Source organism: Vanessa atalanta, chromosome 20 (assembly GCF_905147765.1).
Source record: "Vanessa atalanta chromosome 20, ilVanAtal1.2, whole genome shotgun sequence".
NCBI lineage: Eukaryota > Metazoa > Arthropoda > Insecta > Lepidoptera > Nymphalidae > Vanessa > Vanessa atalanta.
Window position 1 is genome coordinate 1,532,504 of NC_061890.1, and position 14,229 is coordinate 1,546,732.

The 14,229-nt window shown below is 31.4% G+C and overlaps 1 protein-coding gene across 1 annotated transcript; it reads left to right on the forward strand.

Moving 5' to 3' along the window:
* Window positions 1-1,590: 1,590 nt before the first annotated feature.
* On the forward strand, window positions 1,591-13,142 carry LOC125071711 (aldo-keto reductase AKR2E4-like). The gene is made up of 7 exons (XM_047682060.1): window positions 1,591-1,714; window positions 4,003-4,098; window positions 8,859-9,029; window positions 9,675-9,791; window positions 10,809-10,976; window positions 11,847-12,047; window positions 12,899-13,142. The coding sequence occupies exons 1-7, from the start codon at window positions 1,673-1,675 to the stop codon at window positions 13,085-13,087; spliced, it is 984 nt and encodes a 327-aa protein (XP_047538016.1). The 5' UTR covers window positions 1,591-1,672; the 3' UTR covers window positions 13,088-13,142.
* Window positions 13,143-14,229: the final 1,087 nt, after the last annotated feature.

Genomic DNA, 14,229 nt, shown 5'->3' on the forward strand with positions numbered 1-14,229 from the left:
AATACAATTTTGTACTTACTTGTCACTGTTTAAAAAAAAGAAAGTGCCCTCAAGCGTCATTATGTCTGAACGCATTAAACTCGAAATTTACCAAAAGGAATTAGATACATTTCATAATTCATTAAAGTTTTGTGTAATTGGACTAAATATAAAGATAATTAGAACCATCTCAAGCTATGCTGGGGCCCTTGGACACCCTTGAATTTGGGCCCATTTTGGTAGATATTTACTATCATGTACAAATAATTTGCTTATTGCCAGGCTTTAAGTATAGTTTTAAATAAACGGTGCCGTAATTTTCGTAAATTCGTAGGAATCTGATTGGTTATACAATCTTAAGTATAGCCTTAAGATTATATATCTATTTTTGTCATGAAGAGCACGTCTATAGCTTTCTACTTTTAATATCGACTTTTGATAAATACGTTAGTTTTTTCTCACAAAAAAATAATTGTATAGCAGTCAACGTGAGCATAAACGTGTGAAACCAATTTTTGGTTCTTCGGGGCCCTCTAAGGATGCGGCCCTGGGCACGTGCCCCTTATGCTCTATGGTATAGATGGTAATGAAAATAACTGTTGAAGATATCGGAAAAGTCGGGAGCTTTGCTTTTCACGTTAACTAATAGATATATTATGATAATAACATTTTATAATGAAATCAATACTATCGCTTACGAACAAATTCGGTAACTCTTTTCTTCGTCGCACCGCCAAAAAATTGAATTTACTACCAGCACACGTGTTCCCCTTTTATAACCTGGGTTCCTTCAAACGAGGCGTGAAAATGCACCTTGCGTGCCGGCGCGTGGCGAGGGCGACTAGTGCAGTTCATTCTTACTGACTACTATCACTTATACTCTATTCCTACCGTAATAGGAAAAAAGTCAAATAAACAACGTTTGACAGCAAATTGACGCGATATCATTGGTTGACATGCATTGGCATGATTAATATTCACCATGGATTTGCGAGACTTATTAGTGCACAATAAGTGCGGAGTTATGAACAAATCGCATGAAATACGTAATTTCCATTGGAATAGGCTATATCATTAGGTGAAGTGGAGTCATATATCTGGCATCTATATATATTTATTCAGTTTTCAGTTCTATTCTACCCATTCAAAGCCGGTACAGGGTAGCTAAATAAATATGATTACAACGACAAGGATAACAGTCAGCCAGTGACGTAGGTAAGCTATGTACCTATTTAATGAAACGTAGAGAAGCATCCGCTAAAAAACATACCCAAAAACAAATCTTCATAATTAATTTCATCACAATATAAAATAATATCGAAGTGGGTTTCCATCTGCGCTTAGCTTTACTGACGTTGTGTATATTAAGTATATATTTTTTTATATTCATAATATTACAAGGTCATTGTATATTTTTAAGCCACAGATAATCAATTGTTTATCTTTATTTTTAAAAAAGTCGCGAATTGTTTTTTTCTATTTGTTTTCTATAAAGATTTAAAATTGGAAGATACAAAAAACACATTCGGTTTTTTTTATTAATCTGATTATCATAGTTCATATTATGAGCTTATGATACGTGTTGTAGGTTTGTCTAACCAGTCCTTGGACTTGCTGTGGTTTTTAAAGTCGATATATATGTGTCATCTTAGATGCTACCAGTCAGTTCGGTCGGGACGTTAGATCGATCAACATGCGGTCTTTGGCTTACATTTTTACGTTATTTGGATTGTCTGTAAGTCGAATTTTTGTTTATTTGCTTATTTTCGTATGCTTGGGAAAATTTATTGCGTAGATATATTTTTTTTATATGTTACATTAAAATATACTACGTTTTTATATTTCTTTATATACATTTATTATATGAAGGTATGTAATAATTATATTTTTCACAATATTATATTTTAATAAATTTATGACGTGTGAATACGCTTAATTTTCTCAGTAACATCAAGAAATATAATTATATTTTTTTAAATTATTATTTGAATGGGAAGGATGTTTTAAATGATTACCTTTGTGACGTGATTAATTATCATTTAATCTCATTTGAATACGAAAACTAAGTGTATGATGCCGATTTACATAATATGGTCATATTTTTGTGTATTAAAATATATATAATGTCAAAGTGCCTTGATGCTTATTGGTAATAAAAAAAAAACAGATTAAAAAATAATTTATTTAAACGGTGTTAGAGTAATGTTGCAATTCGAATTGAAATACCAAATTTTTATTGTAATGGTCATTTAAATATTTTCACTTTTTAAGCAAAGTAAGCATAAAGTAAATATGTTCGTTACCTATTTAGAGTAAATTAAGTAAGTAAGTTATTTGCTTTCTATGAAACTTTGAAATAAATATTGAATTACCAAGAGAGAATATAGACAAATAAAACTAATTCAACTTAATACATTTTTTACTGTAGCGGTATTTACGCAATTAAACTCATAACTCCAAGTGTAAGTAAGTTTGTATCGATATTTTTATAAATACCTAAAAAGAAGTATTTAATGATCATTGGTTTATATTGATGCTTGTTATATACTCAATTGTAAATAGTAACATGAGCCAAATTGAGTTAAATTATTTGCAGGCACTCCCTACAAACGGATCTACCTAAATTACACATTATATACAAATTTAAAAAGTTATCTCAATAAATACATTCGTATTATTTTAATTAAGATTAATTAGGCAGTGTAATCACTTAACTTAAAGAACTATCTGTGAATCCATGGCTGAAATATAAATATACTTTTTCTTTTATTATCAAAGGCTGAAAGCTTTTCAGCTTTCATACATTTATGTATAATTGTATTATCTCACTATTTATTATGTTTTTATACTTTATATACATGTGATAGTACAAAAAGGAAAGGTACTATTATAAAATCTGATACGGTTACATCTATTATCCGCGTTAGGCAATAATTGTAGGGTTAGTAAAAGTCGGTCAATGACCCCGTTTGATTTGCACTAAAGTTTAACCGCCATATATGGTGCTGTAAGTGTTAAATTATATAAAACAGGTTCTCATGTGAAAAACTTGACGTGACTTGTTTTTTTAATAGATTGTAAGAGATTTATATAGATGACATGTTATTCTCACAATGGCTAACGCGTTACGTCTTGGAATTCATTATAATGACTTATAACTTTAACCGGGATAGCTATTTTATGTGATTTCTTGAATAAAGTTATATAGTTATCTTCCTACTATTTTTCAATTTATTGTCTAATATTTATTAATCTATGTTTAAGCAAATAATAAATTAATTTGTTAATTAGTTATAGCATAAATAGAAGAGCGTACTATTATTTATTTAAATGTTTATTGACCACATTCAATTAAAAGGTACAAAAGACAAAGCCGAAATTCATCTCAAGTAATTTGACGCTAAATGTACTTTAATATTTTTTTTATTCTCATTTATTTCTCCCACTAGTGAAAACACGTGAAAAGCCCAACCATCAATTTCATAAACATTCAAGTGTTTAAGTGTATTTCGTAAACAATTTAACAGATCTACAATTACATATTAATTAGGCTTAGATGAATACATATATTATCTGTGTATTTATCTGTCATAGTGACAGTGACAGAAATCGATTTGCGCGGGAAGATTAAATATAAAAACAGCGGATTGATACCTTAATATGATATATTTTATTGATTATTTTTAATACCTACTGACTTTCCTTAGTAAAGTGGTGAAAGTTACAGTTATTTTATAGTACATTAGTTTTAATTTTACAAGTTTTTATTTAACTTCGCATGATAGTATTTGTTAGTAAAATCTTGATAATTAATTTTAAGCCTGTTCCACACAACCGCTCGAGCTGAAATTTTGCACACATATTCGATATCAACTTCGAAAAATTCGAGATTAAAAGAAATCTAGAAGTTAACTTTATTCGTTTTAAATCCCGAATTAAATAAAAGATTGTTTTTAAAGCTTTTTTTATTGCTATTATTATTATTATTATATTATATTTTTATATTATATATTGTTGTTTTAGTTGGCGGCTGCAAGTCAGGCGCCTTGTATAGAATTGAACGATGGCAACAAGATGCCGGTCGTTGCTCTGGGAACTGGTCGAGGGACTGCGAGTGAGGTATGATATTTTTTTCATCTAATTGTACTTAAATATAATAAACATAGCTTTAGTTACCGGTATATCAATACTTATTTAAATAGCGTAAGATGGCTATCACAAAAACTCAACATGGCGAGGGTATTTAATTTAATTAGTAAAAATTTCAAAATAAAATTCTACCACTTCAAATATTATAATCTTTTTTTTTATGATATCGGTAGGCGACGAATTTACAAAAAAAAACAGTCTTCTAATGATTAAATGGTAGATAGAAAAATGCCGTTGAAATGATACCCATGGGATATTTAAATTTCCTATATAGCACGCATTATATAAAAAAAAAATAGTGGCCTACAGTTTGCCGATATTTTTTCGACGCGTTCTCAGCTTTTAAATTCTATCTAGACTACAATATTAACAATTAGAGCTGAATCAGATGACTGTCTCACTACGATAGACGCAATGCTCCGCTGTAGTGAAAAGTCATGCTTTTATCAGATACGTTGTCATATTCATTATAGGCGTCACTCATTGATACATAGATAAAAACAGGTTTATGAATATATAATTAAAAATATGTATGTGTGTTTGGCAGTTAGGTAACTTTTGCTTAACCCGTAACAATAAAACGACCAGCATTTTATCGCTGGAAATTGAATGCTATTAATATTTTAAATGGAATATTGGATTGAAAAGGAATATTGGATGTTTCTCAAACATTTAAAAAACGGCTAGACGAATTTGGATTACATTTGGGATACAGATAGCTTTTACCCTAACTGAACCATTCCTCTGTCCTGTGTATCACTCATGATTCATTCTAACCTAACACATGATACCTAACAGCTGACCTCCCCCACCTCCTAACGTGAGAGCGCAGCCGTGGAAGCTGGCTTGTAATTACAAATCTAGTCAATGTTTTCTCCAAATGCATTGCAGTCTAACAGATGAATTATATATTTCGATGATGGCAATATTTTTCAAAAAAAAATATATAATATTAGTTCATTAATTCCAATAATGAATTCGAACTTTCGTAATCTAAACAAACGTGGCATATATACGATATACGATGCATTTTTATTTGATATACTGTCATAACTAATGACATTGACATTTCAATTTAAATAAAATATATAATCAATGAAGGTAAATAATGCTGTTTTAAAACCGTACCTTGAACTTTAAGTGTCTCTTTAAAAATAATTTACAATCTTTTTGCTTTCGCTCTTGACTAATTGCATTTTATAATAAAGTGACATTTTTTTTAGTTATGGCAATATTTCTTAAGAGATTTAACTAATTTTTTACCTGGTTTATTTCATATAGTAGTAATTAGAATCATAAATTATTGAGTGTTCTGCGTACTTTATCTTAAAATATTTATCAATAAAGTCAGTCCCAAGAATCTTGCATGCATAAGTTATGGCAATTCCACATAAATAAAATAAAAAAACTCATAAAATAAACAGTACCTAACTAGAAGTGATCAGACGTTATAAAATATTTAACCTTGTGCAAATAAATAACGAAATGCATTCGTAATATTTAAATTAAAAAAAAAAATACGCCAACGTATGTGGTCATTTAGTTAAGCATTTTTGTCAAATTTAAATGACAAAAATATAAAAAAAATATGTCGAACTTCAAACGCAAGGAAATACTAGAAATAAAAATTGCGATTCACTGAAAATTGCAATTAATGTGATGAACTTTCATCTCCTATTTTCAATAACGCTGTAACTCTTATTCATAAACAGAATAGAATCCAAAAATCTATAATAATATATATTTATTATAATATAAACATAAAGAATGGCAAATTTCCATTAAAAAAAAATGAAGGATGAATCGTCAAAAGTAAAGGCAACAAATGTTTTTCAATCATAAGCAAAAGTCTAACTTTCCATAATGATGATGTTTTGTCCAACAATTTATCCTCATAAGTGATAAATTTTCATTTTTTTTTTTAAACTGTCCTTGTCTCATTAACCTTAGCCTTAATATACAAACTTCACATTTTTAGCATTAGAATTGAATTTCTATTCACAAAGTTGATAATATTGGAAAAATACATGGAAAATATAAATATGATTGATTTTTAAATAAAAATAAACTTTATTCAAGTAGATCTTAAGAGCACTTTTGAAAATTAATTTATTATGCCTCCCATCGACTCAGAATATAGATTATATCGAGTAAAACCGGATAGAATTCATTCGTTACTTTTGGCTACCAATTAAATAAGTGCGTTATTAAAAACTTCACCATTTATTTCTAAACTATAAAGGAGTATCTATATAACAAAAGTTCACGATTGCCAAAACGTTTACGAGCGAGTTATTTTGCTTATTTTTACTCTGTGGTTATATGTGGGTATATTAAATGTGTATGTTATAACAATTACTTGTATATCATAATATAAAAAAATATAAATTGCAGGTGTTTATGCTAATCATATTTTATTGTGATTAATAAACAGTTATGTGTTATTGGCTCTCGTTGCATAGTCTGTAATGTTATAGGTATTTTATATGTAATTTATCGTTTATAATTATAAAAAAAAAAATAGAAAAAATTACACAATTAACTTGTCACTAAGCACTTTAAATTGACAACAGATATAGGTAACATTCAAAGGTGTAATCAACATTGACCTTCAAAAACAATAATGATACAAATCTTGTAAATTAAATTTAAATTTTTATTTCGTATCGTCAAATTATTTATTTAGTTATTACGTTTTGTTTTAATTTTATCCACTGCCGTCCGTCGTGATCTTATCTATAGGAATAAGTTTTTTTTTGTTCGAGATTAGCTCGTTCATGTAAGTGACAATCATAATCATCGGATTAATAATATTGGTAACGATTTATAAAGACGTTTTTATTTCGTTGTGTAATACTTAGTAATTATTTCGAGCTTTTTTTTATTTTATATTTTTCTAGCAAATGCACTAATAGCACTAGATCGCAAACTATTCTGCCAGTCGCTTAATTTAGAGAATACATAATTCATTCGTTTAATTATACTGAATATATTATCAAGCTCTTTTATTCTTGTAAATCTATGACAATGGCGTTAGGATCATGGAAAAAACGTACAGTTTAGGTTTCATTGCGAAATGTTTCCATTGCATTCAAGTTAGCCAAATTACTTTCAATACCATTTTTTTTTATGATATAGGTAGGCGGATAAGCAAATGGGCCACGTGATGGTAAGCGGTCACTACCTTCCATAGACAATGTCGCTATAGGAAATAATAACCATTCCTTACACCATGCGCCACCAACCTTGGGAACTAAGGTATTAGTCCCCTGCACTTATAGTTACTGGCACACTCATTCTTCAAACCAGAACACAGCGATACCGAGTACTGCAGTTTGGAGGTAGACTGTCTGATAAGTGGGTGCTATCTACCCAGTCGGGCTTGCAGGAAGCCCTACCACCAAGTAAAAGATGAAATAATAGAGTATAATAGTTGAAAGTTAAGTTGATAAGACTGAAATGATTGATTTATTAAACATATATATATGTAAGACTTTATATGATTTATTGACAGTTCAATGAACTTTGCTATTGAAGATAACTGTCTTGCCATTATTATTGTTTGTTGTAATTTGCGCTTAGAGGTCAATGTCCAAGTGTATTGACCATAGATACTGTACGAGTATATCAGAGGTATTGACCGAGGTATTATTTTTTTGGTATAGCGATATTGCTTCGAATTTTTGAATATATAATCGAGTTATTCTTTACATTAGTAGTTAGGTATGAGAAAAAATATACATAAACCTTTGCTTTATTGAATTCTGATCGATTAATCAGTGGTTTAAGATTTTGATATCCAATATCTCTACATGGTATTTAAACTTGAGCTCAACGGCAGTTCGAATCAGTTATTGATATGACGAAGTCTAAACTTATCTGAGTAACTAATACTTATTTACAAATTTAATTCTAAATAATTAGTAACACTACTAGATTACACGATGTGGTTTCAGCTGCATCTGAGAATGGAGCAGATATTAGGGAACTTATGGAATAGAGATTCCCACCACAAGAGGAGAAAAGCCAATAATATTTGACAGCAAATTGACGCGACATTTACATTGGTCGAGAGCTTGATTAATCTATGATAATTCACTATGGATTTGCGAAAAAATTGCGTTTTGAACGTCGAAATAAATGTTATCGGAATGTTGAAAGCAAAATGAAATTGTTGTATCATAAGTAAAGATATATCATAGAGAACTATTAGTACTGCACAATAGTGTTGTTAGCAAATCGCATGAAATGCGTAAATCAAAAGTTTGTTTATCTTTATTCCTACTTCGATTGGAGTAGAGTATATGTGTTAAGTCACGATATAAGCTATATATATTCAAAATTTCATCCAAATCCGTCGAGCTGTTTTTTTGCGATTGAGTGACAAACATACAAACATCAAATATAATATAAAAATAAAACGTACATACGTACGTACGTATGTAGTAAAAGTACGGTTATATAAGCACTTTTGAATCGTCATTTTAAAGAACTGTATAAAACGTGAAGGTACCACCGGTTCGGAAAAACCACCGTGGCGTATTAGTTGCGAGGGTTGATTTACGCTCTATTAATAGGGTAAAATGACTATAAAACTACTTATAATGTATAAATGCTTTAAGTATTATTTTTATAAGTATTTTAAATATCCATTAAAGTTCTCGTAGCAAGTCACTCTCGATCACCAATTTGTGTAACGCTTGTTTACGACAAAAATTTCATAATTTCAGTCCGCTTCAGTTGACGAAGTCCGTCAGTCTGTTTATTGGGCTATCGAGGCTGGATACAGGCATATCGACACAGCTGCTATCTACTTCGACGAGCCTCAGGTCGGTCAGGGAATAGCTGATGCGATAGCTAACAAGCTGGTCACCAGAGAACAATTATTTGTTACTACTAAGGTATGTATATATTCAGATGTTAAGTGTCTTTGGGTAGAGGACTTTTGGGTATATATAGATTAAAAAAAGATCCTCTACTCAAAGATTGCCAGTTTTAACAAAAACAGCACTTATTCTAGGTATGGTAAAGTATGTTACTGTATATATTTATGTTGATGCGAGTTTTTTTTTTATATCGGTAGGCGGACGAGCGAATGGGCCACCTGATGGTAAGTGGTCACCAACGCCCATAGACAATGGTGCTGTAATACATATGATTGCGCCACCAACATTGGAAACTAAGATATTACGTCCCTTGTGCCTGTAGTTACACTTGCACACTCACCCTTCAAACCGGTACACAACAATCCTGAGTACCGCTGTTTGGCGGTAGAATATCTGATGAGTGGGTGGTACCTACCCAGACGGGCTTGCACAAAGTCCTACCACCAAGTAAATCGTATCATACGATCCAATTATCGTGTCGTACCGTATCATATCAGAATTTGCCATACTGCATAGTACTGTACTGTGAGCTGTACTGTGCCGTAGAGAACCGCTCCTTCTTTTAAATTTTTCATCTTAAGCATGCTTCCTACTAAAAAAATCTTCTTGTATATATTTTTATAATGGAACAGAAATTTTGATGTATGGATTTATTTTCAGCTATGGAATGACAAACACCGAAAAGAACAGGTGGTACCCGCACTCAAAGAGTCGCTCGGAAAACTTGGTCTCGACTACGTTGATCTCTTTTTGATACATTTCCCAGTCGCTGAGAAGGTATGTCATCATGTTTATTATTAGGTTTCCCCCAAATTTTCAATAACGTGAATATATATCGTCAGTAAAAAGGAAGAATAACTTAAGCGCCAAACTGGTACTATTCGAAAATGAAGTTTAAAGTTTAGTGATTGATTAATTATTTAAAATGTAATAGAAAGGACTTAAAGTATATCCAATCAAATACCCGTTAAATCGCAATTCTGATCCTTAGGACCAGCCCTCCTATCACCCGAGGAGGCAATAAGGCGAGGTTATAATTTTAATTAAGGTTTTTGCACTACTACTCCTAGGTATAATCAAGACATTATTTGGGATAAGAGACGAATATTTACTAAATACCTATAGAAACTGAACTGAAGTTCATTCTTAGGTAATTCTTATACAAATTTTTAATGCAAGATATATACGAGATAACAAAGACATTAATTACAGTATGTGATGCAAGAATGATCATGATTCACTTAGTTTATTTCATCAGTTAAGTAATTTAAATGTAATAGCAATTTATTTCCTTATTAAAAAAAAGCAACAATACCGAGTAATTTTGAAGCGTCAATAGCGCAATGGTTTATAGGCCGCCCAGCGAGGTAAAATGGTGCAGGATCGATCCTGACCCCTTGGGTTATTGTCGCTCCCAATCCTGACACTAATGATAAGCTTAAAAGGAGCGGTAAATAGGAACATTAGTAACATTTAAATGGATATAAGTCGTTAAGGGGAATAGTGTTGTATATTAAAAATAAATTTATTTATCAAGAGCTGTTAGTAGAACATAGCCAAGCTATTAGCAAATCGCATGCAATGTGTTAATCTATGATTTGTTTATATTTATTCCTTCTTCGATTGGAATAGACAAAAGAATATCTACCTGATATATTGGAATTCAATAGAAGATAATTTACACAACAATAAGTAATTGCACTGGTTATTATTAAAGAAAACTTAGATATTTTTTTATAGATATATATTATCTTTATATACATATTTATGTTAGATTCTAATTGCTTCTTACAGGAGGACGGTTCCCCTGACGATGTGGACTATTTGGAGACCTGGCAGGGAATGGAAGATGCCAGGCAGCAGGGTCTGACCAGGTCAATTGGAGTGTCAAACTTCAACGCCACACAGATTGACCGTTTGATCGCCAACTCTAACGTCCGGCCTGTTGTCAATGAAGTTGAGGTACGAGTTTATTAACTGGTATAGTTTGTACACTTACAATAAATCAGTCTTGGGACAAGGGATCCGTTTCAATAATAAAATTCCGCAGATATTTTTAACTTTGCGTTTAATGAATTTAATTAATTTGTAAAAAATACATTGGTAAAGAAGGCATATCATTCGATACAAGATTATATAGATGATAAAAAAGTTTGGAGTTAATGCTTGTTGACTTCCAGGCAGGAGACATGACATACATATATAATTGTATTTATCTGACATGATTGTATTTTTAGATGTTGAAAAAGAGTAATTACTTAGTTTCTTGCCGGTTCTTATCGGTAGAATCTACATTCCAAACCGATGATCAAATGTGCTTCTAAAAGCCTACTTCAATAAAGTATATTTTGTTTTTGATTTTTGATTTTACATCACTCGACCAAAAGTTTGTGACACACCAAATGCACGTCTATCTTTACTAGTGTAATTATCGTGTATGCCATTAATTACTTGGGGGTAGGGCTTCGTTTCAGCCCGGATAGGTACCATTAACTGAGCAATAGTTAGTGTTGATGCTTTCCACATACTGTAACATCTGAGTTGCCAAGGTTTGAGGCGTATCGGCGATTTGGATGGTAATTATGTTTTAAAGTGCCAATGTCTATGAATGCTGGTGACCACTTATGATGCTACCACAAATTTGACTACCTATTTTCCGATTTTTTTTTTATGAATACTAATTTAAAGATCTTGTATAATCTTTACAGTTTTATAAAAAATAGAATGCTTTATTTATTAATATATTTTTAAAATGAACTAGTGTTTCTATTTACTTGTAATTCTAAATAATAAAATAATCTATATTATAATTAACTATTTTTTTATTTCCAGGTGAATCCAACTCTTACTCAAGAAGCATTAGTAAATCATTGCCAAGAGCTCGGTGTGGCGGTGATGGCGTACAGTCCCTTCGGTTTCACGGTCTCTCGGAAGAACCCTGACGCTCCTCCACCACGGTCTGATGACCCCGTACTCGTCGCAATGGCCAACAAGTACAAGAAGTCTACCAGCCAAATCGTCCTGAGATATTTGGTAAGTGATAAATAAGCGTAACAATAATTTAATAGGGCAAGTGTCTTCTCTTTCGTTGAGATTATTAATTAAGACTAGTGGGTATCCCGCGAAACTTCGCGTTTAATCAAAAGATTTTTAGGAATTTCGAAACCTATGACAGGTTTTGTTTTGATTGCATTTAATTGTAAGCTGCAAGTCACTCGTCTACATTGGGCGCTAAAATGATGAAAACTTCGATTAATGTTTGAATTTTATTTTAAGGGCTACGTCCATAATTATAGGTTTTGAAGAAAGGAAGAAAAGCTTATGCACCAAAATCTTATTCTTTTGGAAAACGAGATTTTCAGGAAAAACTTTAGTAGTATGTAGGAGTATATCTTGCACGAAGTAGTATGATGTTTTTATTTATTTATTTTTATTTAAAGACTTCATTGACATTCTCTGCCAGTCAACCTTTAGATCGAACAGAACACCATGAAAACGGTATTTAATAATTGACAATATGTTAAAATAAAGTCTTCCTGACCGATTTTGGTCGCTCTCAACGAAGACTGTGCAAGAGATATGCGTAAATTTTGTGAGCAAACACTCTCCCGATTCAATGTTTTGGTGCTTTCGAAAACACTGCCAATTTCCAAAGCTCGTGCAGTTATGGATAAATTCTTGACATAAAACTCAATACCTTTCATTGATTCGGAGCTTTGAACCCAGAACCTCGGGATCTCCAGCTTTATCACTTAGATACTGGACTAAGCTAGAAATGCAAATAGTGTATAAAATAACGATGAAACAAACACGAATACCATTTGAAGAGAATAGAGGCGTATGTCATTAAGGTTACGTATATTCATTCGTCGTTTTTCTTTCAGATCGACCGCGGCCTCGTTCCGATTCCGAAATCAACGAACAAGAAGAGAATCGCTCAGAACATCGACCTGTTCGACTTCTACCTGACCAAAGAAGAAGTCGAATTGATCAACAAATTCAACAAAAATATTCGCGTCATCGACCCCGTCGACTGGAAAGACTACCCCAACTATCCGTTTTGGGAATATTAATTTTTATCCTAAAGTAATATATTTAAGTGTATTAATAAAAATGTGACTAAGTAAATGTTTTTTACTTGAATAGTATACTAAGTTCACTTCAAAATTTGAACAATTTTCATGCGGAATTCATATGCTGCTCGAATGGCAAGAGAAATTCTTGACCAATGATGATGGCTTATAAGAACTAGCTGCACGTTCCGACTTCGCTCATCTATAATAAAGATTCTGACAAACATGAGATTTACGAAATTTTAGCCGTTTACGCTCTGAAAAGGAATTGTGTATAGTCTTCCGAGATAAATAAGCTATCTAACACTGAGAGAATTTTTCAACCAAACAAACTCTTCAGCTTTTTTTTTTTTTATTTAAACAAGCACACTTACAACATACATATTAAACATTTACAGCCAAAGCGACTATATTAAAATATCAGATATGTACGTCAATGACAAGTGCACATAACATATACAAATTACAAACAGTGTACAATTAAAAAGTCCACACAATAATTCAAAAATAAAACAAAAACATTACGCAAAAATCACAAAATAAAAACAAAAAACATCACTACATAAACTTAGGAAAACTAATTAACTTAGAGAAGAAAAAAAAAAATAGTCGACAACTTTTCGTTTGAATACATGAAACGAATCACAAAATGGGTCCAGACCTGGCAACTTTTTGGAAATTTCATTACAAAATCTTGCCAATTGCACCACGGGAGACTGGGATTTTAGCTTTGTATAGATCATCAGGTTGATGAAATAAACTTTCGATTTTTGGATAAAAATATGGAAACAGTTCTGCTTGTAGTGCAATTGTTTGTTATTTAAAATTGTGAAAGTAAAAGCGTCTGTCTCATATGAGATATTATTGATTTCGAGCAAATCCCAAAAATAAAAAGTCAATCAATATTCAATTAAATTCAAAGTGTACATACAGTTGCAAGTTGATACATGTTTATTATACAAGCAACAGAATTACCTTCTAAGCTTTATTAGAGTTTTTTTTTCTTTCTCTCTCGTGAGACCCCTGACAAATATTTCAAGATCGGTTGAAAAGTTCAGATGTGAAAGCGTAATAAATAAACAGACTCAATTTCGCATATATAAAACTACATATTTAGAATAAATATCACATTTTGTTTAGTA